This window comes from Chiroxiphia lanceolata, chromosome 27 (assembly GCF_009829145.1).
Source record: "Chiroxiphia lanceolata isolate bChiLan1 chromosome 27, bChiLan1.pri, whole genome shotgun sequence".
Lineage (NCBI taxonomy): Eukaryota > Metazoa > Chordata > Aves > Passeriformes > Pipridae > Chiroxiphia > Chiroxiphia lanceolata.
This window is the reverse complement of record NC_045663.1, coordinates 719,803-747,661: the sequence shown is the minus strand read 5'-3', so window position 1 is coordinate 747,661 and position 27,859 is coordinate 719,803. Positions and strand designations below refer to the sequence as shown.

Here is a 27,859-nt window from a genome sequence, read left to right as displayed (position 1 = left end):
CCCCCCGTGTGCTCTCTGCAGCCGTGAGGTCGCACCAGGTGGGATATTCCACGGGCCAGCGGAGCACGGAGCACCCGCTGCCTCCAGGGGATTAAATGAAAAAAACTATTAATGTCGAAATGCTGAAACAGAGCGAGGAGCTGCAGGAGCAGAGACCTTGTAAGGGACACACCGTGACCACCACGGGGGCTCGGGACCCCCCCCGGTGCCTTTGCTCTGGAGCAGGTGGGAAGCACCAGTGCAGGATGGCACATCCCAGCTCGATTCCATGGGTTCAGCCCCAACTCTCAGCTGAAATGACCCAGCTCTGCTCGCTCATGTTTTGGTGTTGGTGGGATGGGGGTGCTGCAGTGGGTCCCCCTTCCCCTGGGTACAAAGCTGGGGATCCCAGAGCCTCAGAGACCCCCCAGCACGGGGCCAGGGGGAGATGCAGAGACCCTGGATGAGCCCTGGCCTCACCTGCAGCCCCCTGCACCCCCATCCATCCCTGTTTAAATATAATAAAGGTTAAATATATTAAAGACTGAGCGGTGGGTGATACCAGGTGGGTGATACTTGGGGGGTGATACTTGGGGGGTAATAACAGGCAGGTGATACCAGGTGGGTGATACTGGGTGGGTGATACTTGGTGGGTGATACCAGGCAGGTAATACCAGGTGGGTGATACCGGGTGGGTAATAACAGGTGGGTGATACTGGGTGGGTGATACCAGCCCTGCAGGGATGCAGCACAAGGAGCATCCAGGGCCGGACCAGCTCTCCATCACCACCACTCCTCACATCAAACCTCAATGCCTCTGCACAAGAGACGGGCTCTAAATGATCCCATTCAGGCCCTAAAACCCCACGACTCCATTAATTAATTACCAGCGATGATCCGTCTCAGCCTCGTGCTGCCCGTTTGCTATTTTTACCTCCCTATTTCCAACACCCGGCGTTAAAAAAGTCATGAGTCAGGGCTCAAAAAGCCTCCTGAGCGGGTCTAAAAAAAAAATCACTTTCTGGTAAATCCCTGCCGGGCTCCCTCCCTGGTGCTTCCCTCTGCTGGAGCCCGTCGCTGGCAGAGCCGGAGGCGGCACCCACGTCCCTGGCGGTGGGTGGCATCGCTCCCGCTCCTGGCACACATATGGCCCTTATTAAAAAGCAAAATTACTCTTTCACCCTCTGGTGGCAAAACTTCAGAGCTCGGATCAGCTGTGGGAGCCTCAATTAATTACCAGCGGGTTGTTCCTATTCTGCTAATTACGCTGGAATAGGCATAAAAACGCCGGGAATGAGCACGGGGCACTCCAAAAAAAGTTTAGTATTTAAGGTAAAAAAAGAACGGGGGAGGGAGGGGGGGCTGGGGGTTGGCAGAAGATGCTTCGTGATGCCACCTCCGAGCAGCCTGTCCTGGCTTTGGTGGCCTCCTGGGATGTCACCTCTGATGCCTCATTCCTGGGGAAACTGAGGCAGCGGCGGGAGAGCAGCCGGAGCCGCGGGAGCCACCAGCCCCGAGCGCCCGCCCGCAGGGCAGCATCGCCTCTGATAATTAAGCACTATCAACAATTGCATATTAATTAATTTAATATCCATTATTATTAATTAACAGGGTAATTAAACCCTTCCCGTAATTAACACGCCACCCAGCAGAGAGGTCTGGCTGCACAGCCCCGGTGTGCCAGGGGAGAAGGGGCTGCACCGGGAGCGGGGATGGAGCCGGTGCCGGAGCCCCCGGGGACGTGGAGCTGCACGGGGAGGGAAAGTGATTTCTCAAAGCAAGGGCCTCACACGACATTTATTTGCATTTTATTATAAAAAAATACAGAATCCAAATGGGGGGGGGTGATAGATCCGGTTACCATCAGCACGACGTCGAGGACGAAAGCGGAATGTCGAAGGACGGAGCGAGGCACAACGGGGACCAGCACGGAGGGACAGCGCCGAGGAGGGGGGGCTGCTCTGGGGGACCCCCCAGCCCTGCCCCCGCCACCGCCTCCGTCCTTCCACTCTCCCACAGTCGCTGTACACAATATAGATATTTATATATATAATCTATATATATATAAAACACAGACCGAAGGCCAGGCGGGTGCTGTTGGCTCCGTGTCGGAGCCCAGTGGGTACCCCCCTCATCCCCCCCATAAACACAATGCTTTTGTCACCTTCAGGAACCACGACCTGGTCTGGACACACGGGGACAGGGACAGGGACAGCAGGGAATGCGATTTTTTTATTGTGGGTTTTTCTTTTTTTTGGTTTTTTTTTTGTTGTTTTTGTTTTTTTTTATCTGTTTGTTTGTTTATTTTTTTTTTGGATGGTCGAGATGAGCTTATTGCGAGATTCCAGCTTCCTAGTCTAAAAAATAAAAATAAAATAAAAATAAGATAAACCCTTCCATAAAATCCATTCTCAACAATACATAAAAAAAACCGCTCACAGTATAGCGCTGTATGTACAGGGACGGAGCCCTCGGGAAGGGCCGGGATCCACTTGGAATGGGGGGCTGTGGCTGGGTCTGAGCCCACCACCGGCATCCCCCGGGACCACCAACCCCCTGGGGAATAGGGGGGGGCTCTGTGGGACAGGCAGGGGACCCCCCCAGGTGGGACAGCCCCAGATTTAAGGCGAGGAGGGGTCAGACCCCGGGGCTGCGGGGGGACCCCTCCCTGGGGACCTGCCACCCCTGGGGTCAGGGCCAACCTCGGATCAGGGGGTTCTGGGGGGGTTTTGCTTATTAATGCAAAGGAAAAGGGAAAAATCCCCAAGCCCAACCCCGGAATGTCGGGGGGCAAAGGGGGGACCATGGGGAGCACCACGATGGACGTGGCCCCCCTGGGGGGACTCTTGGACCCCCAAGGCATTGGGGGGACACGGTGCAGAGCAGAGGAGGAAAATCCATGGCACAGCCTCCTCCTGCCCTGGCGAGCTCAGCCCTGCTCCGGCAGGGGCTCCAGCCCCGGCGCCGGACAAATGCCCTTGGAATGATGCCCACGGCTGGGCGAGCCCGGCCCGCCGGCTCCCAGCGCCCGGCGGTGCTTCCCGTGCCAGCCGGCCATTCCCGGTGTTCCCAGTGCCGGCCATTTTCAGTGCCAGCTATTCCTGGTGCTCCCAGTGCCGGCCATTTTCAGTGCCAACCATCTCCAGTGCCGTCCATCCTCCGTGCTCCCAGTGCCGGCCGTTCCCGGTGCTCCCAGTCCCAGTCGTCCCCGGTGTTCTCTGTGCCGGCCATTCCCGGTGCTCCCTGTGGCAGCCAGACATCCCCACTGCTCTTCCTGCCGGCCATTCCCGGTGCTCTCCATGCCACCCATTCCAGCGCTCCCGGTATCAGCCGGCCATTCCCGCTGCTCTCCCAGCACGGGCCATCCCAGTGCTGTCTGCCGGCCGCTCCCGGTGCTCCCCTCGGTTGTATCCGGTTTCCTCTGCTGTTCACGGAGCTGTCCCGGTGTTCCATGGGGACACTGGTGCCATCTGCGGCACGAGTGAAGGGAACGGGGTGACCCCCCAGGGGCTCAGTGGGGGCTGTGTCTGCCCAGACCCCCCGTGTCTGGGAGTGTCCGGGGGTGTCCGGACCGGCTCTGCGACATCCTGCGGCCGGGCTGGGAAGGAGTCCGTGCCCACGGAACCGTTGGCACCATCGCTGTGTCTGGCAGTCCCGGCAATCCGGAGGCTCCACCGGGCGGGGGCTGAGCCCGGCCCCGGGCAGGTCAGTCTGGCCTGGGGGGGGGGGCCCGGCCGGGAAAAAACCCAACAACTAAAAATAAAAACCTTTTTTTTTTTCTTAAAAAAAAAAAAAAAAAAAGAAAAAAACCAACGGACGAGGACTCTGTATTTGGTCTAGAAATGTAAAAAGCGATGCCCCACCGGGACGGCCGGAGCTCGAGCTGCGGGACAGGGATGGGAGCCGGGATCCATCCCGCGGGACAGCCCGGCACCGCTCCCGAAGGGATGACTGTGCCGGGACAGGGACTTCCCGCGGCGGCAGGATCCTCGCCGGCAGCACCAGTGACCTCCCCAGGCACCATCCGGGCGGTTCGGGGTGGGCAGGATCCGTGCCCGGGCTGCTCCTGCCCCGCGGAGCTGCTCCCGGCGCGTCGGGGTCGGGCTACGAGGCCAGGAGCGTCCAGACGACCGGCACCACCGCCAGCGCGGCCGGCGGGACCCTGAGGCTGCAGCAGGAGTTGTTGCTGGTGAAAATGGGCTCCGGGGACTCGTAGAGGGAATCGTCTGCGGAAAAGGAGGAAGAGAGGGATGTGAGAGCGGGGGGATGGCTGAGAGCCAGGCTGGACCCAGCCCGGGCAGGGCAGCGGTGATGCTCAGCACGCTGGGACTGGGGTCCCGCGAGGAGCTGGGTACTGATCCTCCCCCAGATCCCAATATCCCCAAAAGCACTGCTGCCAGCCCTGGGGCCTGACACAGGGACAGCCCCGTGTGGCTCCACAGCCCCGTGTCCCAGGGAAGGGCAGCGTGGGGATGACACGGGTGCTCTCCGGGGATGGAGGGTGGGTGAGGGCACAGAGCTCTCCAGTTCCAGGGATTTTTATGGACCTAGAGGCAGGAAAAGCAGAGTCTGGTCCTGTCTAGGGACGCTCCATTGCTCCACCCATCCAATCCCCTTGTTCCCCCTCATTCTGGAGGGTCCCTGTGTGGGGTCCCCCCAGACCGGGGTCCCCTGTGCCAGGCATTTGCAATGGGGAATGTTTCAGGACCCAGTCGAGGGGTGTCCAGGTGCCCCCTCAGGGGCCCCTCACCACCCCCAGGGCCCAGCCCCTCTCCCCTTCCTTTCCCTTCCCCTCCGCAAGGTGGAAACAAAAAAATCCCAGTATTATTAAAATACTAAAAAATAATATCGGGAGAGATCTTTTCCCCTCGTTCTGAACGGAAGGTGATGAGTTTTACAGACGGTTCCGTTATGCTGGGTTTTATTTTAAAGCCACTAAAGAAAGGAGGCGAGAGCCATCCGTTACCCGGTGACATCCCGCTGTCCCCGGGGAGAGCCGCTGCCATTTGCTAATTACACGTTAACAGGAGAAGAAAATTATTAATTTGTTTTTTTAAATGGCTGATTTATGCGAGCCGGAGAAGTGGCCACAGCGCAGAGATTATTATTGCTATTAATTATTTCTTTTCCCTGTCTGTCCACCACGGGCTGGACAGGCTGGGGTGGCTCTGTCAGGGATGGGGGTCCCTGTCCCCATCCCTGTCCCCGTCCCCAGGGCCACCACCCTCAGGGTAGGACCCAGGGGCCCCCCAGGGACCCCCCAATCTCTGACTTACTCGTTGGCCGAACGTAAACCTTCAGCTTCAGGCAGGGCCTGTCCACCATGTTCGGGGGGGACGCAGCTGTGGGGAGGAAAAGGGAGAGAGACCAGTGGGTTGGGAGGGGCAGAGACAAAGTGAGGGTCAAGCACTGAGAAACAATAATAAACACTGGAAGAAAGGGAGGAATTGCAGTAATTATCGAGGTGAAAGTCCCTCTCAGGGTGAGAAAATGGGATTTTTTAAAATATATATATATATATATTTATAAAGGAATTTAATTTTCTCTGTAATTTTCTTTTTAATTTTAAAGCAGATTTTTTTTTTTTCCTGAACCTTTCCTTTTTCTTTTGCCCTTTGGTGCTGCACCCCACGGGGGGGGGAAGGAGAAGGTGCCAAGCCAAGTGGCACCACAGGGATCCCACAGCATCCCATCCCACAGCATCCCATCTCCCATCCCAGCTCCATCCCCCGGTCCCCAGGGCCACGAGGTGCCCTTGACCCGTGCCAGGGCCACGAGCGTGTCCCGGTGCCGGCGGGTTAATGGATTCCAATCCATGGGCTCGGGGAGGAGGTAATTTCTTTTCTTTCATGTCTGCTAAATACGGTTCCTCAAAGAGGCATAATTTCTAATGTTCCGCATGACGGGAATTCTAACCGGGTTAGCAATGATCAGCTTCCCATTTACTCCTGTGTAATCTCTCCCTAACGACATTAAAAAATAAAAAAAAAATAAAATAAAATAAGGGGTTGGTGGGGGGGGAGAGAGCGAGTTGTGGCCGCAGTTATTGCGCCGGTGACATTTTACGGGGGGAGGCAGAGGGGGGGAAATGGTAATTTAATATAGATAAAAGGAACAAATTAAGTGGGCTGAAAACAGCTGCTTTAGGAAAAAGAGGGAGAAATGATAAGGCGGAGGAGTGTGGCGGTGGCTCCGGAGGGGACGGCGGGTCCTTGGCTCCCGGTGTCACCGGGGTCACACTGCCTTGTTTGGGTTTGGGCTTTATCCCAGCGCCTGCTCCCGGCACCGCCGGATTATTTTTCCATGACTCCAGCAAGCTCATGAGGAAGCCGGTCTGGCTCCTCTCCCCCACCTCTGCCCTGGCCCCTGCAGACACTCCAGAGAGGGAAATGCTCTCCCAGGGACCCCCATCCTGCCGCCGGCGCCAGAGTGGGTTGGGCAGTTTGGGGTCCAGGTTTGGGTGAGAAAGGGGAGCCCAGACCCGGGAGAGCACAGGGATACACGGGAATGCACGGGAGAGCACGGGAATTGCATGTGAGAGCACGGGAATACGTGGGAGGGCACGGGAATATAAGTGAGAGCACAAGAGCACACGGGAGAGCGTAGGAAATACATGTGGGAGCACGGGAATATAAGTGAGAGCATGGGGACACATGGGAGCACGGGAATATAAGTGAGAGTGTGGGGACACATGGGAGCACATAGGAATTACATGTGAGAGCACAGGAAACACGGGGGCTCTGCAATACTCCGGGTCACCAACACAAACCGAGCCCGACCCTGGCCGGCGATGCCGGGATGTGCCCGGGATGCGCTCCCAGACCCCCCTCCACCCCCTCCCCACTCACAGATGTAATAGTACTCGTGGCCGGGTCTGAACTCGAACCCCAGCGAGAAGGGGGTGAAGAGCTGGAACTTCTCGGAGAACTTGAGGGGCCCGTTGGGGGAGTCGGGGCGGTTGCACTCCCAGCGCTTGAAGCCGCGCTGCCGGTGGTCGCAGGACGCGTGGCCCTCGTAGTTCACCATGTACAGGATGTACCTCTCCATGCGCTCGGGCAGCGGCTCCTCGTAGTGCGGGCAGTAGATGTCCAGGTAGTCGTTGATGCTCACCTCCACCGTGTAGTCCCCACGGTGGAACCTGCAGGACGACTCGGGTCAGTGGGGTGCACCGGGACCCTGCAAGGGTTTGGGCTGGGAGGGACCCAAACCACTGCCATGGACACCTTCCACTAGCCCAGGTTGCTCCACCCTGGCCTTGGACACTCCCTGGGATGGGGCAGCCACAGCTTCTCTGGGCAACCTGTGCCAAGGCCTCACCAGTCGGTTTAACCATGATCCAGGGCCTGATCCCGCCCATCCCACCCCAAAATCCGTATTAACCTCCAGATTAACCCAGAGTCTCTTTGTTTTACGCCGATAAACCGGCACCACTCAGTAGGAAATGACACAGAAATGATTATTCCCGGCGATCCCGGCGGAGCTCCGGCATCGCCGCAGCCAAGCACCACAATCCCGGTGTCATTTGCGTTCTTGGCACTGCTTATCCAAGAGATTAAGGGATTAGCAGCCCTGGAGAACTCCGTGGCTCATGCCAGCAACCCCTGCTCCAGCTCCTCGGGGCGACCCCTGTGTCCCCCCTCCCCAAACTGCAGACCCCGGAGCTCCCGGCACCGCAGCCGGGAAAGCTCGAGGCCAAATTCACAGGCGGCCCCAGGAGCCAATTTGGCAGCTTGGCTTTCCCCCCCCGTCATCGAGTGAGTTTTCTTTGCTAATTAATTTGAGACTCCACAGCACGGCCCCCCCTCGGCCCCCAACCTTGGCATGACCGGAGATGGGGGTCACTCCACGGCTCCAGGGCTTGGCCAGTGGCCAGAGGGGTCAGCACGGCCCTGGTGGGACAGGGGTGGTGGCCACAACCTCCCTGGTCCCCCCAAAGCAGCATCTCGGGGCTCCCTGACAGCCCCTGAGCCTGTGGCAGCTGCAAGTGGGGCTGAGACTGGATCAAACTCATCACAGGGACACCTCAAAGGTGATCCCGCATCCCTGGGGCCGGAGGGACGGGGGGTGATCCCAAAGGCACCCCAAAAAGGGAAGGGGAGGCAGACGGGAGGTGGTGCAGGGAGGGGGCTCCTGCAGCCCCCCTCCAGCTCATTACCTGCCTCATAAGCTCTCTGATCACACAGGGAACGCGCTAATTAAGGAGCAGGGTTTCTCCCTCTCCTTCCCTCTCCTTTCCCGAGCCAGTTGTGCCAACCCTGCCCCTGGCAAGGTAACATTGGAAAATGTAAAATTAATACAAAGGGCTGGAATTTACTGGGAAACAATTTTCAAACGCGCAGAGAACAATAAAAAATATTGAAAAAAAAAAAAAAAGCCCACAAAAAAAACTTCTTCTTGCTGCCTTTTATTTAAAAAAATTATTTATTTTAATGATCGTTGCTAAAGCCCAAGCAAAGACGAGGCGGGGGGGCCCACGTATCAGGGGAATAATAATAATAATTATTATATTTTTTGGAAAAACTCACTGTGAGGGCCTTCGCCTGCCTGACAAATTGCTGAATTAAAGCTGATTAAAGCTGATAAATGGCCCAGATGGAGACAGACGGGGGGGGGGGGGCTGCGGGGAGGGGGTCACCCTCTGTTGGGGGGGGGCTCTGGGGAGGGGGTCACCCTTCACAGGGGGGCTGCAGGGAGCTGTGGGGACCCCCAGCACAGTGCACCCCACTTTGCAGGGGGTCCTGGGCTCCCCCCACAGCAGCCCAGCCTGATGCCACGGGATGGGGACGATGCCGTGGGAAGAGGATGATCCCATCACCGGGGATGATGCCAAGGGATGGGGCTGATGGCACCACTGGATCCGATGTCATCACTGGATCCAGCGCCACGGTCCCCCAGACGGGCAGGGTGGCATCTCCATGCTGGATGCACACTGGCTTCCCAAGTTTTTACCTCTTGGATATTCCCCATGGAGGGGAAAAGCCTTCCCGACAGGCAGCCACAGCCCAAGACCCCCAGCCCCTGCGGGTCAGAGCCGACCAGGAGAGCAAACCCTGTGCCCAAACCCTGGTCCTGGTCCCCTCAACTGCACCCAGTGCCTCAGTTTCCCCTCTGAGCAGCAGCAGCATCCCCCAAAAATTCCCAAATTCAGGCGGTGACCCAGCGCAGGAACAAAGCGGATTTGTCTCTCTACACCCTGCGAGACCAGCCAGTGTCCCAAGGGTTAAATAATTCAGATTTTTCTTTCCTGAACAGCTTGAAAAGAGATATGATTGCGCCCGCTGGAATACGGGGGGGGGATATTATGGATGGAAAAGAGCTATTTAAGCTGAGGAACGGTGTTGGCACATAAACAAATGGGTATAAACCGGCCATGAATAAATTGAGGCTGGAAATTAGGAGGTTTGTAACCACTGGGGGCTGGACAGGGCTCATGGGGGCAGCGAGGCGAGGGGGGAATTGGGGCAGGGGGTCCCGGGTATGGGGTCCCCCCCTCCCCAAGGGCACCCGTCCTTGCAGGGCCAGGCACTGAGAGACTTAAAAATCTCCCTTCCGCTTTCATCTCCCGAAATCTCCTTCATTCAAATAGTCACAGCGTGATCAGGAGTAATAAGCCTATTACAGAGCAAAATAAAACACAGCAGCTCCCCCCCCGCCCCCCCAAACCAGCCCCCCCCGGCCCTGCCGCCCTCTCCCCTGCTATTAAACACAACCTGATGGGAATTCAGCTGCAGAGCGGCCAATGCCACCCCCCAGACCCATCCCAGCCCCGCCGGGGTCCCCCCCAGGGAATGGGCACAAAGCGGCTCCCGGAGCCGGGGGGTGGCAGGGAAGGGCCCCCGGGGCGCAGGCGCCCACCGACCCCTGCCAGGGGCTCTTCCCTCCAGTAATCCTGAGGCTCGGCTGGGCCCTGGCAAGTCGGTGGCTGGCAATGGACTTCCCGCCGGGAACGTTTAAGCCGGTTTTCCATCTGCTTCTCCTTCTCCTCGGGCAGCCGGAACCGCTGCCGAGCCGAGTGAAGCCGAGTGTCATCCCGCGGGATGCGAACGGCAGCGCCGGGCGGGAGCCAGACAGGGCTGTCAGGGACAATTTGGGCCACGTTGTCGGTCCCAGTGTCCCGGAGGCAGATCCCTATTCCCTGCTCGAGAGGCAAAAGCCACTTGAGTGGGCCGGGAGGGGATGGAGCCGGAGCTGGATCCACCTGGACACCCATCTCCACCCAGCGCATCCCACCACCCCATCCCACCACCCCATCCCACCAGTGCCAAGGTTTATTTTAACCACGTTGGCAAACATTTGCCGTGGCAGGGAGCAAGCGCAGCCACCTCAGCAGCATCCCCAGCAGCCAGTGCATCCCAAACCCCCTCCGGGCTGAGCCCCAGCGCTGGCAGGGGTGAGATGACATTCCGGGGACACCCCATCTCCACCGTCCCCAGCCCTGGCAGGGGTAGTGCCTCCCGGTCCCCGGAGGCTCCGGCGCTGTCCCCGGTGCCGCGGCTCACGGAGCACTGGTAATGTGGTCCGGGGGGACCCGCCGTACACACAGCACCTAAATTATTTAATTTCTCCAAACTACTGCACCTTTATAAATCATTAAAAGCTCCTTTTGATCTGTGTTAATGAGGTTTCCCGAGTGCGGGGCTGGGAAACGCTTCGGCGCCAGGAAAGCGACGCTGCTGATTAAAAAAATAAAGAAGGAGTGAGTGGGAGCACGGGGGGCGGGAGAGGGGACGGGCACGGGGCAGGGGGCACGGGAGACGGGCACGGGGTGGTTTAGGCATGCTCGTTGTGGTTTTCTCTTTCCCTTTCCCTGTCTTCCCTTTCCCATTCCCTTTGCCTTTTGCCTTCCCTTTCCTTTTCCCTTTTCCTCTTTCTCTTTCTCTTTCTCTTTTTCTCCTGGGGACAGGATTGGGGAGGTGGAAAGGGATGGGAACAGGGACAGGGACAGGGATGGGGACATGGGGACAGGGATGGGAATGGGGATGAGGACGGGGATGGGGACTGGGGTGGGCACTGCGGGTAATGGATGCAAATTCCATGCAGAAACAGCGGGTGCCTCCCCAGCCCTGCCAGCCCCGGCACTGGTCCCAGAGCGGTGCTGGCCCAGCTGGGATGGGGGAGCAGCACCCCCAGCCCAGCTCAGCCTGGAGCTCCCAAGGCAAACACCTTCATTTACGGCTATTTCCCTTTCCCTTCCTTCAAGGTAAATGACAGAAAATCCCAGGACAGCCATCAGCCTCCGAGGTAACCTCGTCCCGCCTCGGCCGCGCTCCCACCGGATTCGGCGGCTCCTGTTACCTGGGGCAACGGCGGGGAAATGACGGCTGGCATCTAAATTGCCATCATTACACTCCAGAGCCAACACTCCCCATTTACACTTTATTGTCATCTTTTGCTTTAGGGAGATGCTGAGATATTACAGGACGGGGCGACGGAGCGGGATGAGATGGGATGTACGAGGAGAGAGACACGGAGATAAATGGGGACCCCCGGAGCTGTTATTTCAGCCTGTTTGTGGATCCAGAGGTGGATCCGGAGCCCATTCCCACTCCGGGCTATGGGGAGGCTCTGGCACACAGAAGAAAACCAAATTTGCTTAAATGCAAGAGCCAGCCTGTCGGGGCCTGGGCATGAGACACCTCAGAGAGGATTCCCACCAAAGTGGTGCTGAAAATGCCGCCTAAGGAGCCCCGGCCTCCCTCCCCCCACTGCCCCACTGACACCCTGTTTCAGTGCTGGTGCCCTATTTTGGGGCCAGCACACCATTTCTGGGCTGGCACCCTATTGCAGGGCTGGTACCCCACTGTGGCATCACCCCAAGGGTACTCATGGGCCCCCCAAAGCCAAACCCGCTCTTGATCCTCCAAACACCAAGTCAGTTCTCCCCCCCAACCCACTTTTTGCCAAGTTGCACAAAGAAAAATGCAAAGCCAAACTTGGGGTGTCACCAACTCCCCCCCCAGCTCCGCTCGGGGACCACGGTGAGACGAGGCCAGGGGGGCAGAGCGAGGGGGAGCTGCTGGAACAGCAGGGGGAGGAACGGGGCCTTTCAAGTGTTTGCAGTGAAAAAAGGAAAGAAAGAAAAAAGCAAAGAGTTCAAAAACTGAGCAGCTTTGCAGGGAAGAGCTGGGGAGGCTCTGCCCCTGGTCCCACTGCGCCGTGCGTGGGATTGGGATCACGGAGATCCCTTCCCACCCAGTGTCTCCCTGAGAGGGACCCCGGAGCTCATAACTGTGCACACGCCTGGGATAAACCCAACCAGAGCTGTGAACACAAGAGCTGGGAGCTGGCTGACCCTCTGGATGAGCCTGGAGCTGGCTGACCCCCTGGATGAGCTGGGAGCTGGCTGACCCCCTGGATGTGCCTGGAGCTGGCTGACCCTCTGGATGAGCTGGGAGCTGGCTGACCCCTTGGATGAGCTGGGAGCTGGCTGACCCCCTGGATGTGCCTGGAGCTGGCTGACCCTCTGGATGAGCTGGGAGCTGGCTGACCCCTTGGATGAGCTGGGAGCTGGCTGACCCCCTGGATGAGCCTGGAGCTGGCTGCTCCACGACGACCCAGCACAGCATGGACAAGCCAGATGGATGGATCCTGCCATGATGCCAGCATGGATCAGACAGGTTTTTCCCTCAGATTGATGACATCACTCTCTTGTCCAGAAATAAACAGAGATGTCAATAGGAAATCGTATTTTTGGCACACAAATACTCCATTTTCCATGTGCCAGAGCCTATCCTGGGAGGACAAACCCACTCTCCAGGCAGGTAAAGCCCCTTTTTGGGGTGCTCTACCCTCTCCCACCAACCAAAGCTCCCTGGAACTGCTCCAGCTGCTGCAAGTCCCACCACTCACCCCTCATTAGCATGGATGCTCGTTAGCCCAGTGCTGAGACTAATCAATACTGCCATTAACCGAGTCCCTGGAATTAATGCGCTTGAACCTGGCAGGCCGGAGGATATTGGTCATTTTTCCACTTAACCTGGCAGGAGGAGTTTTTCCCTTTGCTGGTGGCAGTGGATTGTGGAGGGAAACTGGGACAGTTCATCCCAACAGCTTCTGGCTCCACCACCAGCTTTTGGTCATCCCGAGGTTGCCAGATGCTCCCGAACCTCTGGGAGCACCATCAGCCCAAGGGAAGGGCAGACCCTGCCCCACGCTGTGGGGTTGGAGAGGGCTCTGGGGCCTCCACCCCAGCGTGGGGACCCCCACGACGTGACCCTCTGGTGCCACCCCATCCCTGCAGCTGCTCCATCCCTTCTGCTGCAGGTCCCCGGCCCCGGTGCCCTCCCGGCCCCGGGCGGGCACAGCCGAGTTGTTCTCCCGGGCACCCCGGAGCCACCCTCCCCTGCTGCTCCCGCTGCCTCGCAGTGCCTCTGGCTAAACAGAGATCAGAAATGTTAGATCTTTCTTAACATCTCCTGCCAGCACTGTCAGTGGCCCTCTCCAGAGTACCAGGGCCCTCTGTTATGTAAACACAGCACATTCTCTGTCAAAGATTAAAAAAAAAAAAGCCTCATTTGCACATAAAAGCAGCCTCTGCACTAGTTCCGGGCACTGTGGCATGTAAGGAAGACTGTAGGTTAAACTCAATAATAAAGTGGGGCGGCGCAGAGGTCCCGCTCCGGCTCCTTCTCCCGCAGCCCAGCCCCGGACGCTGCGGCCACCGAGCAGGGCCGGCCACGAGCCCCCGGGATGGGGACTGGGGAGGCACCGCGAGCCCCGGCGTGGGGTGTGGGTGAATGACCCCAGCCCCCCACTGCCCCGTGCTCAGGCACCCTGGACCCCCACCCCGGTGTTCCTCTGTGCCCCCCTCGTGCCCACGGCACGCCCAGACGCTGCCATTCCCACCTGTCCCCTTGGCAGCCCATCCAGAGCAGGGCACACTGCCCCACAGCCCTCCCCACGTGCTCTGGGAGCCCCGTGTGTGCCGAGGGGAGCCGGCACCGCCCTCACACCCTGGCACGGCTCTGCCGGCGGCACCGCCGGAGCAGCTCCGGGGCACCGAGGCACCAGGAGCCCCCTGGATCGCGGATGTGACATCCCTTGCTGCCAGCCCTGGGTGACGTGATGCCCACAGGATGGCACCGAGGGGGTCTCCGGCCACGACTGCCCCTCGCCCTCCCCTGGGAGCGCCGGCGCCTGGGCGGCTCCGGGGATGGCGGCAGCCAGCCGGGATCCACGGCCCGGATCCGTGGAAATCGAATCACAGCACAAATTCCCTGCCGGAGAGACCGGGGCTGGGAAGTGTAACAGTAATTGTGTTACTGCCGGCAGGGCCTCGGCTGCTCCCAGGGAGCCACGGGGGCACGGTGGGGTGGGCACAGCAAGGTGGGGACGGTAAGGTGGGCACGGCAGGATGGGCACAGAGGGGTGGACACGACAGGATGGGAACGATGGGATGGGCATGGCAATGGTGGCACAGGGGGCTTGCTGGGCACCCAAATCCCCCAGACCCAGCAGGGAGAGGAATGAGGGTCCAGGAGGGAGAAGGGCGAGGGCCAGCGGGGGGCACATGGAGCCAGATGGATGCGGAAGGGGCAGAGCCACCTGGCACGAGGGGTCACGGTGGTGGCCGACAGTGAAGGTGACGGGGGCACCAGGGTCTGGAAGGAGGCGAGAGAGGAGAGGCCGCCCTTGCTCCCGAATCCTGGATTGTTCCCATCCCAGCCTGGCACACACATCCCCGTGTACACCGAGCTCTCTGCGCACCAGCCCCGCTCTCGCCCCCACCGCCGCCGGGCCCGGCACGTCTCTCGCAGCCGGATCCCGGGCACGTGCCAGCCCGTGCACGGACCCACGCGTGCTCATCCGTGCTCCGGCGGCTCACGCTGAGCGCCCTAATTACCGCGTCTGGCCAGGCGGGCGGGCGCTGATAACGGGCACGGGACGGAGCCGCTGGGGGTTATCAGCCGGTGACAGCCGGGCCCCCCCGCCGCCCGCGCCGGCTCCGCGCCACAGCCCGCTGGGACGGCAGGATCAAGGCGCCCTTTGGGGGTCTCCGGTGGGGGACGGGGTAAACAGCCCCCTGGGAGTGACCTCGTTAGCACGGCCGAGCCCCGACGCTCGTTGTGGCCGGTCCTGGCACGCTGCGGGCACAGCCCCAGGCTGGAGGGTCCCCAGCAGCACCGCCAGTGGCACTGTGGCAGTGCCAGCCTCTTGTCCCATCTGCCGTCACCTCCCTGCCATCCTGGGGGCAAGGGACAGCCTGTCCTCGGGTGCCCACCCTTCCAGTCCCACTGTCACCAAGCTAGAGGGAGATTTTGGGTGTCTGGGTGCTGTGAGGGGATGGTCGAGAGGATGGGTGGCAGCAGAAAAGGGCACCGGGGGGATCAGTGTCACCCCTCGGTCTCTGAGCCAAACCAGCTGCTGCCCCAGTGCTCCACAGAGCCATTTCCATTGGTGTCACCCCACAGCCACAACTGGGATGTGGCACAGTCCTGCTGTGACACCGGGGTGGCATCCACTGCCTCCGTGCCTCCGTTTCCCTGTCCCAGGGCTGGTGCTTCCTGCACAGCAGCAGGAGAGACAAACAAGGAGCACGTTCCCCGCCCTGGCTGGTTCAAGACACACCAGTTCACACACATGAACACATACTGGGGTATTATTTCGGTCACTGGTCACTATTTCCCAATGGTGGCCGGATTCTGGGCGGTGGTGGGATGGGGGGGGTGGTGAGTGCACTGGTGACTCTTTAACCTTGGAACACTTGGATTCGCGGGGAATTTGGGGCGAGCAGTGGGAGCCATGGCAGTAATTTGATCGGCAGGAGCCGGGCGAGCGCCGGCCCCGCAATCACCGGGAAAACGCCGACGCGGTGGAAATCGGTGGAAATCGGCCGGCGCTGCCCAGCGGGACAGCACGGACAGCACGGACAGCACGGACAGAACGGACAGCATGGACAGCACGGACAGAACGGACAGCACGGAGGGCATGGACGGCACGGACAGAACGGACAGAACGGACAGCATGGACAGCACGGACAGAACGGATGGCACGGACAGCACGGACAGAACGGACAGAACGGACAGAACGGACAGAATGGATGGCACAGACAGCATGGACGGCACGGACGGCACGGATGGCACGGACAGCACGGACAGAACGGACAGCACGGACGGCACGGACGGCACGGACGGCACGGACGGCACGGACGGCACGGACAGTACGGACAGCACAGCGGGGTTGGGCGGGCACGGGGACACGGCTCGGAAGGACGGACACAGCGGGCACAGGGCAGGGACCTGCCTGTCACCCCCCCCACCCCTGCCCCAGCCCGGTGACACCCCAGTGCTAAGGGGGGGACACCGGGCAGGCCCTGGACCCGCAGTGACCCCCAGCCAAAGGACACCGGGGCCTGTCCCCCCGTCCCAGCACTGCCGGGCTGTGGAGCCGTAATTTATCACACCTGCCCCTGACAGCTCCCTTTGACGGGGCCTCTGGGGGGGCCGAGCGATGCCTTTTGTCTGCCCAACAATTAATTATTTCCTGGCTTATGATGAACTTGCCAAGCAGGGAACGGCTGCGTGGGGGAACGAGCCAGCCCCTCCCTCACCCTGCCATGCCCCCCCCACACCTTCCCCCTGGCAGGGTGGGACATTGGGGTATCCACAGGTAAGGCTGTGCTGTGGGGTCCTCCTGCATCCCACTATCCTTCCCATGGACGTGCAGCCCCCAAAAATGGCATCCTGAAACCAGAGGGCCCTGTAAAAAGGCGGGTGCTGCGGTGGCAGGATGGGTCCTGCTCGTGGCAGGTGGGTGCTGTGCTGAGGCAGCAGGTGCTGGGAGCACTCTGAGTGCCAGTAGCCCTGGAGCACTCCAGGAGCAGATAACTGGCTGATGGAGCTGAGCTAATGGAGAAAATCCATTTAGGATCACTCGATACTCTCCCCTGAGCTTTCATTACACCTTGGGGCTCTGCAGGGCACCGGGCCCTGAGCTGGCATCTGCCAGCCCAGACCCCATCGCTGCAGCTGCCTGTCTCAGCAGAGACACTGGCAGGAGGTGGGGGGAGATGTGCGTGGGGGGGACGCAGGGAGGGATTTGCACGGGGAAGGACATGGGAAGAGATGCAGGGAGGGATGTGCACAGGGAGGGATGCGGGAAGGGATGCAGGGATGGTCGTGCATGTGGAGGGAAGCAGGAAGGGGGGATGCAGGGAGGGATGTGCACAAAGGCTTCAGCCCTGAGCTCGTGGCCGCAGGTGACAGGAGCAACACCAGCATTTCCTGAGAGGGACAGGGACAAACCGGGGGTGTGACGGGGCCCCTGCCCTGGAGCAGCTCCCGAGGAGCCCGGCCTGGCTCGGTGCCACGGCACGGGAAGGCACAGGGACCCCCGGGGCTGCGGGCACTCGGGCCACCCCCCGCGACGGGAAAGGCTACGGAGCCGTGGAAAGAAGTAAAATAATTACCGGGCGCTGGCGGCTCGGGCTCCCGCCCGGCGCGTTCTGTTTAAGGCTAGTTAATAGCCAGTGTTCTCTGGTTAGGCCTGAATGACATTTCCAGAGTTATAATAACTGAGCTATTACTCGCCGTATTGATGCATTCCCCCCGCCGGCAGCGGCTCATCCCGCGCCGAGCCGCCCGGCCGCCGAAAGCTCCTTTAGTCAATAGCACTTCTATTTTTCATTACTCCCTGGAAATGTGGCTCTTGGAAGCTCATCCGTCATTCAATTACGCCCTGGTTCAGTCCTATCATACACGTGTCATAAAGTTCCTCAGATCTGAACTGCTGTTAATTTTCTGCGCCATCCCAAGGGGATGCCCGGGACGTGCCTGGAAAGCAACCAGGCAGCCGAGGGCATGCCGGGTACAGGCGCTCCGGGGAGCGGGGGCTGCGGCAGTGCCGGGGTGCCCGGGCGCGGGGCTTCGGTGCCGGATGGGTCACCCTGGAGCTCGGACACCGTCCCCTCCCCGTGGCAGTGGCAGCAGGCCCGGCGGCGCACGACCTTGGCAGAGCTGGGAATTTATTCCTGGGGCTGGTTTATTCCTTTATCAGGTGTTGGTTTAACAGGGCGAGCTCCCCCCCCTTCCCCTTTAATCCTATCGGCATCTGTGTTCGGCACGTCCGTACCCGCAATAATCACCTGCCTGGCAGATTTGTCACTTCACCAGATGTAATCGGGGAACTTTTCCTTTTTTTTTTCTCCCTTTCTGAAACTCTCCTTATTTTCTGTTTCTTAGAAGCTGCAGCTCGCGGGCAGAGGCGGCTGCTGCAGGCGGTACCTGCTCCAGGTCATCCTGCCCAAACCCAAGGGTCTGCTCTGCTCAGCTCCGCTCTCCAGCTGGATTTTGGCCGAGGGAATGGGGGAGGATGATGGGGCAGCAGCACAGAGGGTGGATGTCAAACGCCATGCCATGATGCCGTGATGCTCCCACCATCCTCAGCTACCTGTGAGAGCACCTGGATGGGCACAAACCCACGAGCCAGGGGAGAAATGGGCACAGGGGGAGGCTGGGGCATGGCCGGGGGGATGTCAGGGATGGGAGATGTTGAGTGAGGGAGATGATGGGGCTGGGGGATGTTGAGTCAGGGAGATGTCAGGTTGGGAGAATGCCAGGCCAGGGGGATGCTGGGGCTGGGAGATGCCAGGTCAGGGGGATGCAGAAGTTACTCACAACATGTCCCTGCACAGATGACAAGGACCTTCAGGTCCTTGACAGTCATAAACACTCAAGCCCAAGAGATGACGCGGGTCCCACTCCCCTCCTCACCCCCGAGGCACGGCTCCTCCTGCTTCCCCACGCTCCTGCACCCTGGAATGGTCATGGCCATCCCATCCCAGGGGTCCTGCTCAGTCCCCTCACCACTGCCTGGGTGGTCTCAGCCACGCTGCTCGGCCTCCCAGCAGGACAATGACCTGGCCACTGTCCTGCTCCTCCGCGCCGGTCTCGCGGGGCCTCCCAGGCGCCGCTTCCCCAAGCCAGGCTGGACACACACCCGGGTCACTCGTCAGCCCCGGGACAGCCACACTCCTGCCCGGCCCCTTCCCGCTCCTTGGGACAGCTCCGGCCACACCGACAGCTCCAAAGTGATTTGTAAACAAACATTCCCATCGGGAGGATGCTGCTGCGGAGCTGGAGCCAGCCCAGCCACGAGGCTGCCACAGCAACGGTTCTCACAGCCCTGGGACCATCCCCAGCCCCTCAGACGTGCTGGAACAGCCTCTATCGCAGCTCTAACGTGGGAAACCGAGGCACGGAGGGGTCTGTGGATGTGCAGGCTGGGATGTGGGATGTGCTCGGCACCTCCCCAGCATCCCACAGGGTGGGTACCCTCTTCCCACACGGCATTTCCCCCCTCCCCGCCCGGCTCAGGCTCCCGCGGCACTCTGGGCACGGCTAATGACGGGCCTAATTGATCTCTGACGAGGCACCAGAGATCGATGCTGGATCCCGCTCCAGGCTCTGCGAAAAGCCATTTCTCCTGCCCGGCCGGGCAGCACCGCCCCTCGCCCGCAGGGAAGAGCCCATCGATCGGGGCAAGGATCGATCGGGTGGAGAAGGGGATGGAGGGGAGGGCGGCCACCCCCGCGGAGGGGGCTGGGGGAAGCAGCCCCCCGGCAGCCCTTTGCTCCAGCCCCGGGCACTGCAGGGGAAGGGGCTGCAGGAGCTCCCCCCGCACTCAGCGCCGCGGGACCCCACGGGTCCGGGATGGGGGCACGGGCCGTGGGGAAGCCCCTGGTCCCCATCCCAGGTGACACGGGCACAGGCAGGAGCGAGGGGGACTCTTCCCCAGCACCTCCACCACCGTGCCAGGCTGCAGAGGAGCGGGGTCCTGGACCTGCGGGGAGGGGAGGGGGTGAACACCCCTGGCACAGAGACCAGCGGTGCTGGGCAGTCACAGGGCAGCACACCCGCCCTCCTTTCCTCACCTGGCTCTTCCTCTCCTTATTTCTTCCTCTCATGTCCGCCCAGCCAAACCTGACCTAATTTGGCTCGACCAGACAGGGTCTCCACTTCTCAGCCCCCCTCCTCCCCGCTCCTTTCACCGGGGTTTAAGCCTTTTCGCTTTGTCCATTCACTCCAACACTAATCAGATTAAAGCTTTGCCCGGGGTGCTGCCCCCACCTCACGCCGCTTCACCCCCTTATCCCTCTCTCCCTTCATCCCCTTATCCCCACCTCGCTCACACCCTTATCCCACCCCTCACTTCACCCCTTTATCCCCCAGCAGGTTTCGGCAGCCAGCCCTGAGGTCCAGTCACTGCCATGCCAGGGACAGGAGTGGCACCAGGGAAGGGCAGAGAATGGGAGGCTGTGGGGGGAGAGGGAGCGATGGGGGCACAGGACAGAGATGAAGGAGGTGGCAGGACAGGGATGAAGGAAGTGGCAGGATGGGGATGAAGGCAGCACTGGCCAGAGCTCTCCCTGCCAAAGCCATCCCACTCTTTGGGGAATCCCTCCTCCTCCTCAACGTGGCTTCACATTCCAGGTCGGGCTAAAGGAACACCTAAGAATAGCAGAAATTTAGGAAAAAAAGGGTGTTTTTTACTTTTTCCCCTCTTTTTTGCTCAGGGTCGTGTGTGCCAGCGCTGCCCTTGCACAGGAACTGGGGATTGTGACAATGGGCAAACTCGGGACCCCGGTGCCCACCCCGAAACCCCCCAGACACACACGAGACCTTGACCCAGTGCCCAGACCCTGGGGTCACCCACCAGCACCTGCACCCCGGTGGCAGCTTTGGAAAGGGAATAATTCCCCACTAGAAACTTCCTGGCCTCATCCCATGCGCTCCAGCCCCTCCCAGCCCCAAAATCACCAAACGGTCCCACCTAAACCCCCAAAATTGATTTCGATTCCCCTCGGCCCAGCCCTGCACACAAACGCATTCGCCACGGCCCCCTCCCCGGCCGGGATTGTATGCAAAGGCGGAGAGGGGCAATGAATAATTCATCCCCGCTGTCTTTCAGAATTACACTGTGGAAAAATAAATCTGAGACTATTAAAAAAAAAAAAAAAAAGAAATAAAAGGCCGAAGGGGCGGGGGGCCGGGCGGGCAGCGCTCGGCCCGCGGCCGGAGCGGGGCCAGGGGATGAAAAGCGTCGGCGCGTCCCGGCTCCTCTTCCATTGAGCGGCTCCACATTCAGGTCCGTGCGGAAACCACCGGAATCCCTTCCTGTGCTTTGTTCTGCGGCCCTTTCAGAGGGGGCTTACGGGGCTGGGGAGGGGGCGGCGGGCACAGGGGGGACAGGGCTCGGGGGGGGCCCTTTGAAGAAACCCACTCATGCGTTCGGCTGGTTGAGTTCAAGGGGCGGCGGGTGGGGTGGAGAGGGGGCTGTGCTGGGTGAGCAGGGGGCTGCCCTGGCTGGGGGGCTGTGCTAGGGTGAGAGGGGGGCTGCCCTGGACAGGGGCCCAGCGTGCCCCTGTCCTGGCTCAGCCAGGACCCCTCAGCACCCCCAGCCGGTCCCTCTGCCTCCCACTGCTGGCCTTTGCAATCCCAGCAGGAAGGAGGGATGCTCTGCCCCATCCCAGCGGGGTCCCAGCTGGGTTTTGGGGTGCCCAGACCCCCTCCAGGCCCAGAAGACCCCGCATAGGACCAGCTGTGCCCCCCACCCGCATCCCCCCCACAGCTGGTGGGGGCCACGTGCACGATGTGCAAGCGGGGAAGGGGGGAAGCGGGAGGCACTTTAATTTGGCTATTTAAAAATAAAGAAATAACGCAGGCTTTGAAAGCCCGGAGGGGTCCCAGCGGAGGGACCTCATCCCCCCTTCAAAGGCCGCCTCTGCTTTCTTCCCCCCGCTCGCAGCACACAAAGGTGCACGAGCACTTTCGTCTCTGTGGAAAGACCTTTTTAATTGGTTCCAGGCAGAAGGTTAAAATCTCTCCCCTTCCCTGCCTGCTCGCCTAAGAGGGGAAAGGGGGAAAAAAGGGGGAGGCAGGGAGGAAGGGTTGTAGGGAGGCAAAACAGCTCTGCCCGGCGCGGGGGGATGAGCCGGGGGGCACCTGGGGCCAGAGTCCCCTCTGTGGGGTCCAGGGTGGCCGAGTGATGGGGATCCAGGTGAGAGCAGGGGTGGCCAAGGGGTGTGTGGTGGGAGCATCGAGGGGGCCGTGCCCGGCTCCAGAGCAGGAGATGCTCCCAAGGAAAAGGGAGATGCTCAGTGTGAGGATGCTCAGTGCTTCCATGGGAAGGCAGGTTTTGAGGGTTTCTGCAGAGATTCCCAAAAAAAGCGGGTGGAAATGTAGTGCCTCTAGGGTCTTGCCATGGGGAGGAAGCTGGACAGAGCAGGAGGGCACCCAAGGGGCCGCTCCCACCGCCCCATTTCTCCAGTGACTGCGGAGCACCCTCAGCACATCCCCATCCCCATCCCCGAGCATCCCACCCGGCACCCAACCCCTCGCCATCCTCATCCTCATTCCCGTCCCACCCTCCCGGCCCTGCCATCCATCCCAGCACTTGGGTTTCCTTTCACGGAAGGGGGAGCTGAGAAAAACGCATCAATTATTGAGCCGGGGCGCCGAGCCCGCCGCGGCCCCGTTGCTGATGCCGCTCAGGTAGAGCGGCGCGAGCCGCAGTCAGACACCTCTAACACGATTAGCTGCAGGGCTCTTCCAGCGCGCGTCAAGGTCAACTTCTCTGAGGCTGACAAAAGGCACGGGCGGGCAGCGGCTCCCCCCACCCCCGGCCGGGACGGGGCAGCAGGACACCGGGGACGGGCACTGATGGCCCCGGGCGATGCCACGGGGGCAAGGGGAGCTCCGGGGCAGGATGGCGGGGCTCCCGGTGGGATGGGGATGCAGCAGGGGAGCTCCCAGTGGGATGGGAATGCAGTGGAGGGGACTCCTAACGGGATGGGGATGCAGTGGTGGGGACTCCTGGTGGGATGGGGTTGTCACAGGAGGGCTCCCGGTGGGATGGGGACACAACGTGGGGCTCCTCACCACAGGACAGGGACCCAGTGGGTCCCTCTGCAGCAAAGCCACTCCCGTCATGCCGTGCAGGAGCAGCGGGTCCGGCCCAGTCGGCTGCACGTGGGGCGGGAATTGGATCCAGATGTTTCCCCCAGCAGCCGGAAACCGCCTCCCCCAACCAGAAAGTGCTCGGCAGCCCCTTCCACCACCCCACACCGGCTGCGGTGGGACCGGCCCTGCCAGTGTGCCCACGGAGCCGGGATCCACCCTGGGGGGACGAGCTGGGGAGGGCACAGGGCTGGCTCATTCCACCACACTCCTGTGCTCGGAGTTTTGGGACTCGCAGTGATGGGACTCCTGGGCACAGAGGCCAAGCTTCACCCCCTGCCATCCTCACCCTGCTCATCCTCATCCTTCCAGAACCATCCCGGTCTCTTGTGCGGTAAACGAGGGACACCAACCCCTCCCCGTGCCTGCTCCACCAGCACCCCTGCAGCAGGACTGGATGGGTGCCCACCAGGACGGGTGTCCCCCCAACTGGGTGCTCACTGTGCCAGGCAGAAGGTAACAAAGCCAAAAATAAAAGTCCCAAACCTCAGTCTGGGAGGATCCAGCTTCAACATCCGGGTGCACACGGGTTGGGAAAGGACTGGCTGGCAGCTCCAGTGATGGGGTGTGTGACGAAGGTCACCCCCAACACCATTCCTGAGAGGTCTCCTGAAGGACACCACCATCCATAGGGTCCCTGTCACCCCCTCAAGTCACCTCCTGCTTTGGGGAGGGTTCCTGGGGCAGTGGGATGGGGCTTTCCAGGCCCTCCAACCTCCGTGAGAGCGAGGAAAACCACCCAAAAACCTCAGAAACCCATTTGAGGAGCCAGAACCTGAATTCCCCCACACTCCCGTTATTTAAAGCCAATCCAGTTTCCAAGTCCTGCAATGATGCAAGAATCTCAATTACCATTAAAAGAACACGTTCCTGCTCCTCCATTACGGAGAAAAGCCTGAAAACCAACCCCTGGGAATTCCACAACTCTAGAAAGAAGAAAAATAAAATATTCATGTAATTTAGATTATTTAAAACCTGGCACTTGGTAAACCAGTCTCTGCACTGGAGGGAGCTGGGGCGGTTCACATCTCGCAGAAGGCAGGGAGAGGGTCAGGGATGGAAACCCCGATCACAGCCCCGCGGCCTCCGGTGCCACCCCGGGCACCCCACTGCCGGGTTGGCGGCAGGATCCGGCGATAAATGGGTTTTAAACACCTCTGAGCTCGTGGGATGCGGCGCTGCGGAAGGACAGCAGGTTATTTTTATCGTTGCATTAGTTCCAGATTAATTGCCGGGATGTTATTAACGGCACGGAGCAGGGTCCGGGCGTGGGGACGCTGACGTCGGTCTGTCCTGTCCCAAACCCCGTGGAGGAGCTGGGATTGAGACCCTGCACATGCCTCTCATCACAGCACCAGAGCTTGGTGACAACCAGGGACAGGAGCCACTGACCAGGGACAGGAGCCATCGAGCAGCACCAGAGCCTCCTGGCTCGTCCCCTCCCAGCCCAGATGCTCCTTCTCCTCCAGCTCCACTCAGCAGCTCCAGGGAGCACTGGATGGTGGCTGCCCCCAGACCTCCCTCCTCCTCTCCCTCACTCCACAGCGGGTCCCAGTTCCCTCCAGTGCTCTGTAACTGGGGTTTCTCCTGCCATCCCTGATTCTCCAGCCCTGGGGGCTCCATCATATCCCATCAGCCCACCCCGGCCAGAACCACATGGTCCCCCTGCCAGCTCCCTCCCAGCAGCCCCTCTGGAATTCACACATCTCCAGCACGGCCAAACGCCCCCAGTTTGTGCCAGTGCCGGTGGTTGTGATCCTGCAGGTCACCCAGAGCTGGGACACACGCTCAGCTCCTCCCTTGGCTGCTCCCAGCACGAAACCTGGTGCTGGGCCAGGGACTCCCGAGACCCTCCCGGCGTCGGAGCTGAGCTAATCCCGGGTTTTGCACCCCAGAGGGCCGGGGGATGGCACTGCCATCACGGGGACCCCTCTGCTGTCCCCCTGCCCTCTGTCCCCGCAGCAGAGCAGGAGGGAGCAGGAGAGCACGACGGAGCAGAGCTGCTGCTGAGAAACCATCTCACCAAACCTGCCTGTCAGCGATCCCACTAATGGCACTCGGGAATGGAGACATCGGAACGTGCCCTCCCGCGCCTGCCGGCCACATCCCACACGGGTGTGATCCCAACGGCTTCTTCCCACCGGGAAAGCCGGGATTGGGCCTGTGTGGCGGCGCCGACGGCTGCCCAGTGCTTTGGCTCGTGCCCAGCACAGCACTCCCAGCCCACTGGGGACCGGCCACCCCCCAGCCTGGCCTCCCAGCCCCAAATGCTGGACAGGATCGGACGCAGGATGTGGGATTTGGTGGGGGTAGATTCCCACAGGAGCATCCCAGCAGGTCGAGCCCGCTGGGGATGGGGCTGCCTGAGCAGGCTGGGCAGTGTCACAGAGAGGTGAGAGCGGCATAATCCCAACAAAGGAATGGCTTCCAGCAGGGAGAGTCTGGCCAAGGAGAATCGGGCCCAGGTGGACACGCTGGGAGCCACATCCTACACTCTGGGACAGCCCTGGGGTGTTGGCGACCAACCCTGGGGCCTCCTGTCCCCAGTGGCTCCCAGTTCAGCACTGGGAGATGACACCTAGCAGGGAGAGGGCCACATGGCTCCTGCAGAGACCGGTGACATTCCCGGCTGGAATCGCTTTACAGGGTCAGGGAGGAAGGAACCAGCGCGGAGATATTTAAGTGGCGTTTCACCATCGGAAAAAATTAGAGTCACAATATTAATTAATCCTCAAAGCACTTTACGAACATTAACTAATTAAGCCTCCCAACCCCTCTGCGAGGTGGGAAAGGTATCATTGTCCTCATTCCACAGCTGCGGAAAATGAAGTGCACAGAGGTGACGTGACTCACCCGCGGTCACTGCCAGCCAAAGGTGGGAAGGGGACCCCAAAATCTGCCCCTCACTCCTAAGCAGGGCAGGACACGGCAGTGTTGGGCACCCTGGAGCCCCCCACAGCTGGATCCCAGCACCCCAACACCCCGCTGCCGGGTCCCAGCATCCCAGTCCCCACCCAGGGCAGTGAGACAGAGGGGGACGAACCAGGACCCCAAAATGGGGCGTCACGGGGGAAAGCCCAGCGGTTCCAGGGGCAGGAAGTTAAAACAGAAGCCGCCGAGGGGTTTTATGGAAAGCACCACCGACCCTGCGCGGTTTAAAAGCGATTAGAGCCCTGCCTGGGTTATCAGCCAGCGTCTCAATCCCGCGGCATCGATCCGGATAATAGCCGGCAATTGTTCAGATACAATATCATAAAGTCCCTTTAACTACAGCCATAAAGCTTCCCCCGCCTGCGGCACCGCTGGGCTCCCCGCGCCGCGCCGGGGGCAGCGCCGGGGCCCCGGCACCGCCGGCACCTGCTCGGGGCTGAGGATGGTGGGGGGACCCCACCGGGACCCCCCGAGCAGGGACAGGGTCCTCAGGGATCGGCCCCTGCTCCTGCTGCTCTCCTGTGCTGTGCTGGGGGCGGAGGGGACACCGAGCCCTCCCCGGGGCTCCCCGTGACGCTGGTCCTGGGGACCAGCAGTGCTGGGGCTGGGGAGCTCCAAGGCAGCTGCTGAGACCCGATGTCACCACGTTTAACCCATGGGATTTATGGTAATTAGGAGAAAATGTGGGGTGATGGTCCCAGCCCCCCCCCCCGGACAGCAACTGGGACCCCACTGCTCCCGTGGTTTGCTCTTGTTCCCAACACACGGGGCTCCTGATCACATCATGCCAGGACCTGGCCCCTCCACTCCCCATGGCAGGGGGCTTCCCACTGCCAGCCCCCAATCCCAGGGGGTTTCCACACCGTGCTCCCTGCCCTGGTTCCCAGCCAGGAGGCGGTGGGGTCTGGGTCACCAGCAGCCCCTGGGAATGCCACTGGAGAGCACCACTCCTGAGGACACCGCCGGAGAACCCCCTTCCTCACCCGCCGCTTCCCGCTGCCTAATGAGCACAAAATATTTCCATGTTGCCAATTACTTGGTTCGTTTGTGCTGCTGCGGGCAGTGCTGGTGCAGGGAAAATCCCCCTGGAGCCATCCCAGTCCCCGGGGAGCAGGGAGAGCCCCGGCTGGGTCTCCCCAGGGCTGGGCATCCCCATCCCATCCCTGTCCTCCATCCTCACCACGCACCCGACACCCCCTGGCCCCCCTGGTTCCGGGGTCACCTTTGTCAGCAGCTGCCTGGAGGCATTCCCACATCCCCAGCGACATTCCCAGCGTGACACTGTCGGCTGTGGCGAGAAAGCAAGACCTTCCCAGGATTTAAACTGGCCTTTGACAGACTTGGGAAAGGCCTTGGAACCCCATTTTTTGGCTTATCCCCCGTCTGGGGTGTGACCTGCCAGTGCCGCCATTCCAGCCTCTTCCAGCACCGAGAAAAAACCCAAGTGGCACCACCCATGTGTCCCGAGCTCAGCCAGCCCAGCCGGGTCCATCCTGCCCCAAGGATTGATCCCCGCTCCCATCACATCCCCAGGAGGGATCCCCAGCCAGAGCCCTCTCCCTGCTGCGACACCGTCACCACAAACCCCTTCCCACAGGTCCCGGGAGCCGCGTCCCTCCCACCTGCGCCCATAAATCCTCCCTGCACACGGAGCTGGGCAGTGATTGATAACGTGGAACAAATATTACAATGTCTAAGGAAAAACAGAAAAGATCCATCCAGCTGGATTCCCTTCCCGTGGGAACAGGGCTGCCGGCAGGAACCGGGGACTCAGTGACACCAGGATTTTGGGGCAGGGACAGGGTGGAAAAGGCCGGGATAAATTGGGCTCCGGCGCTGCCAAACCACCTGGATGCAGGATGCATGCCAGACCCAGCCATGGATCTGAGCCACCACGTCCCCACACGGACCCCAGACCAGTGTGGAAGGAGCTGGGGGGCTCCAGTCCCTCCTTGGGGAGCCCTGGGCTCCATGGACACAAAGAAGGGGCTTCT

General features: G+C 60.7%; 1 protein-coding gene across 1 annotated transcript in view; it reads right to left on the bottom strand.

Annotated features, from left to right (window-relative positions):
* Positions 1–1,756: 1,756 nt before the first annotated feature.
* Positions 1,757–27,859, bottom strand: part of EFNA2 (ephrin A2) — a 38,040-nt gene continuing 11,937 nt past the window's right edge. The window contains exons 2-4 of the mRNA XM_032712369.1: positions 6,828–7,117; positions 5,256–5,321; positions 1,757–4,205 (exon numbers count right to left, since the gene is read on the bottom strand). Of these exons, the coding sequence (XP_032568260.1) occupies positions 4,084–4,205; positions 5,256–5,321; positions 6,828–7,117 (478 nt within the window). The 3' untranslated portion in view covers positions 1,757–4,083. The remainder of the gene's footprint in view (positions 4,206–5,255; positions 5,322–6,827; positions 7,118–27,859) is intronic.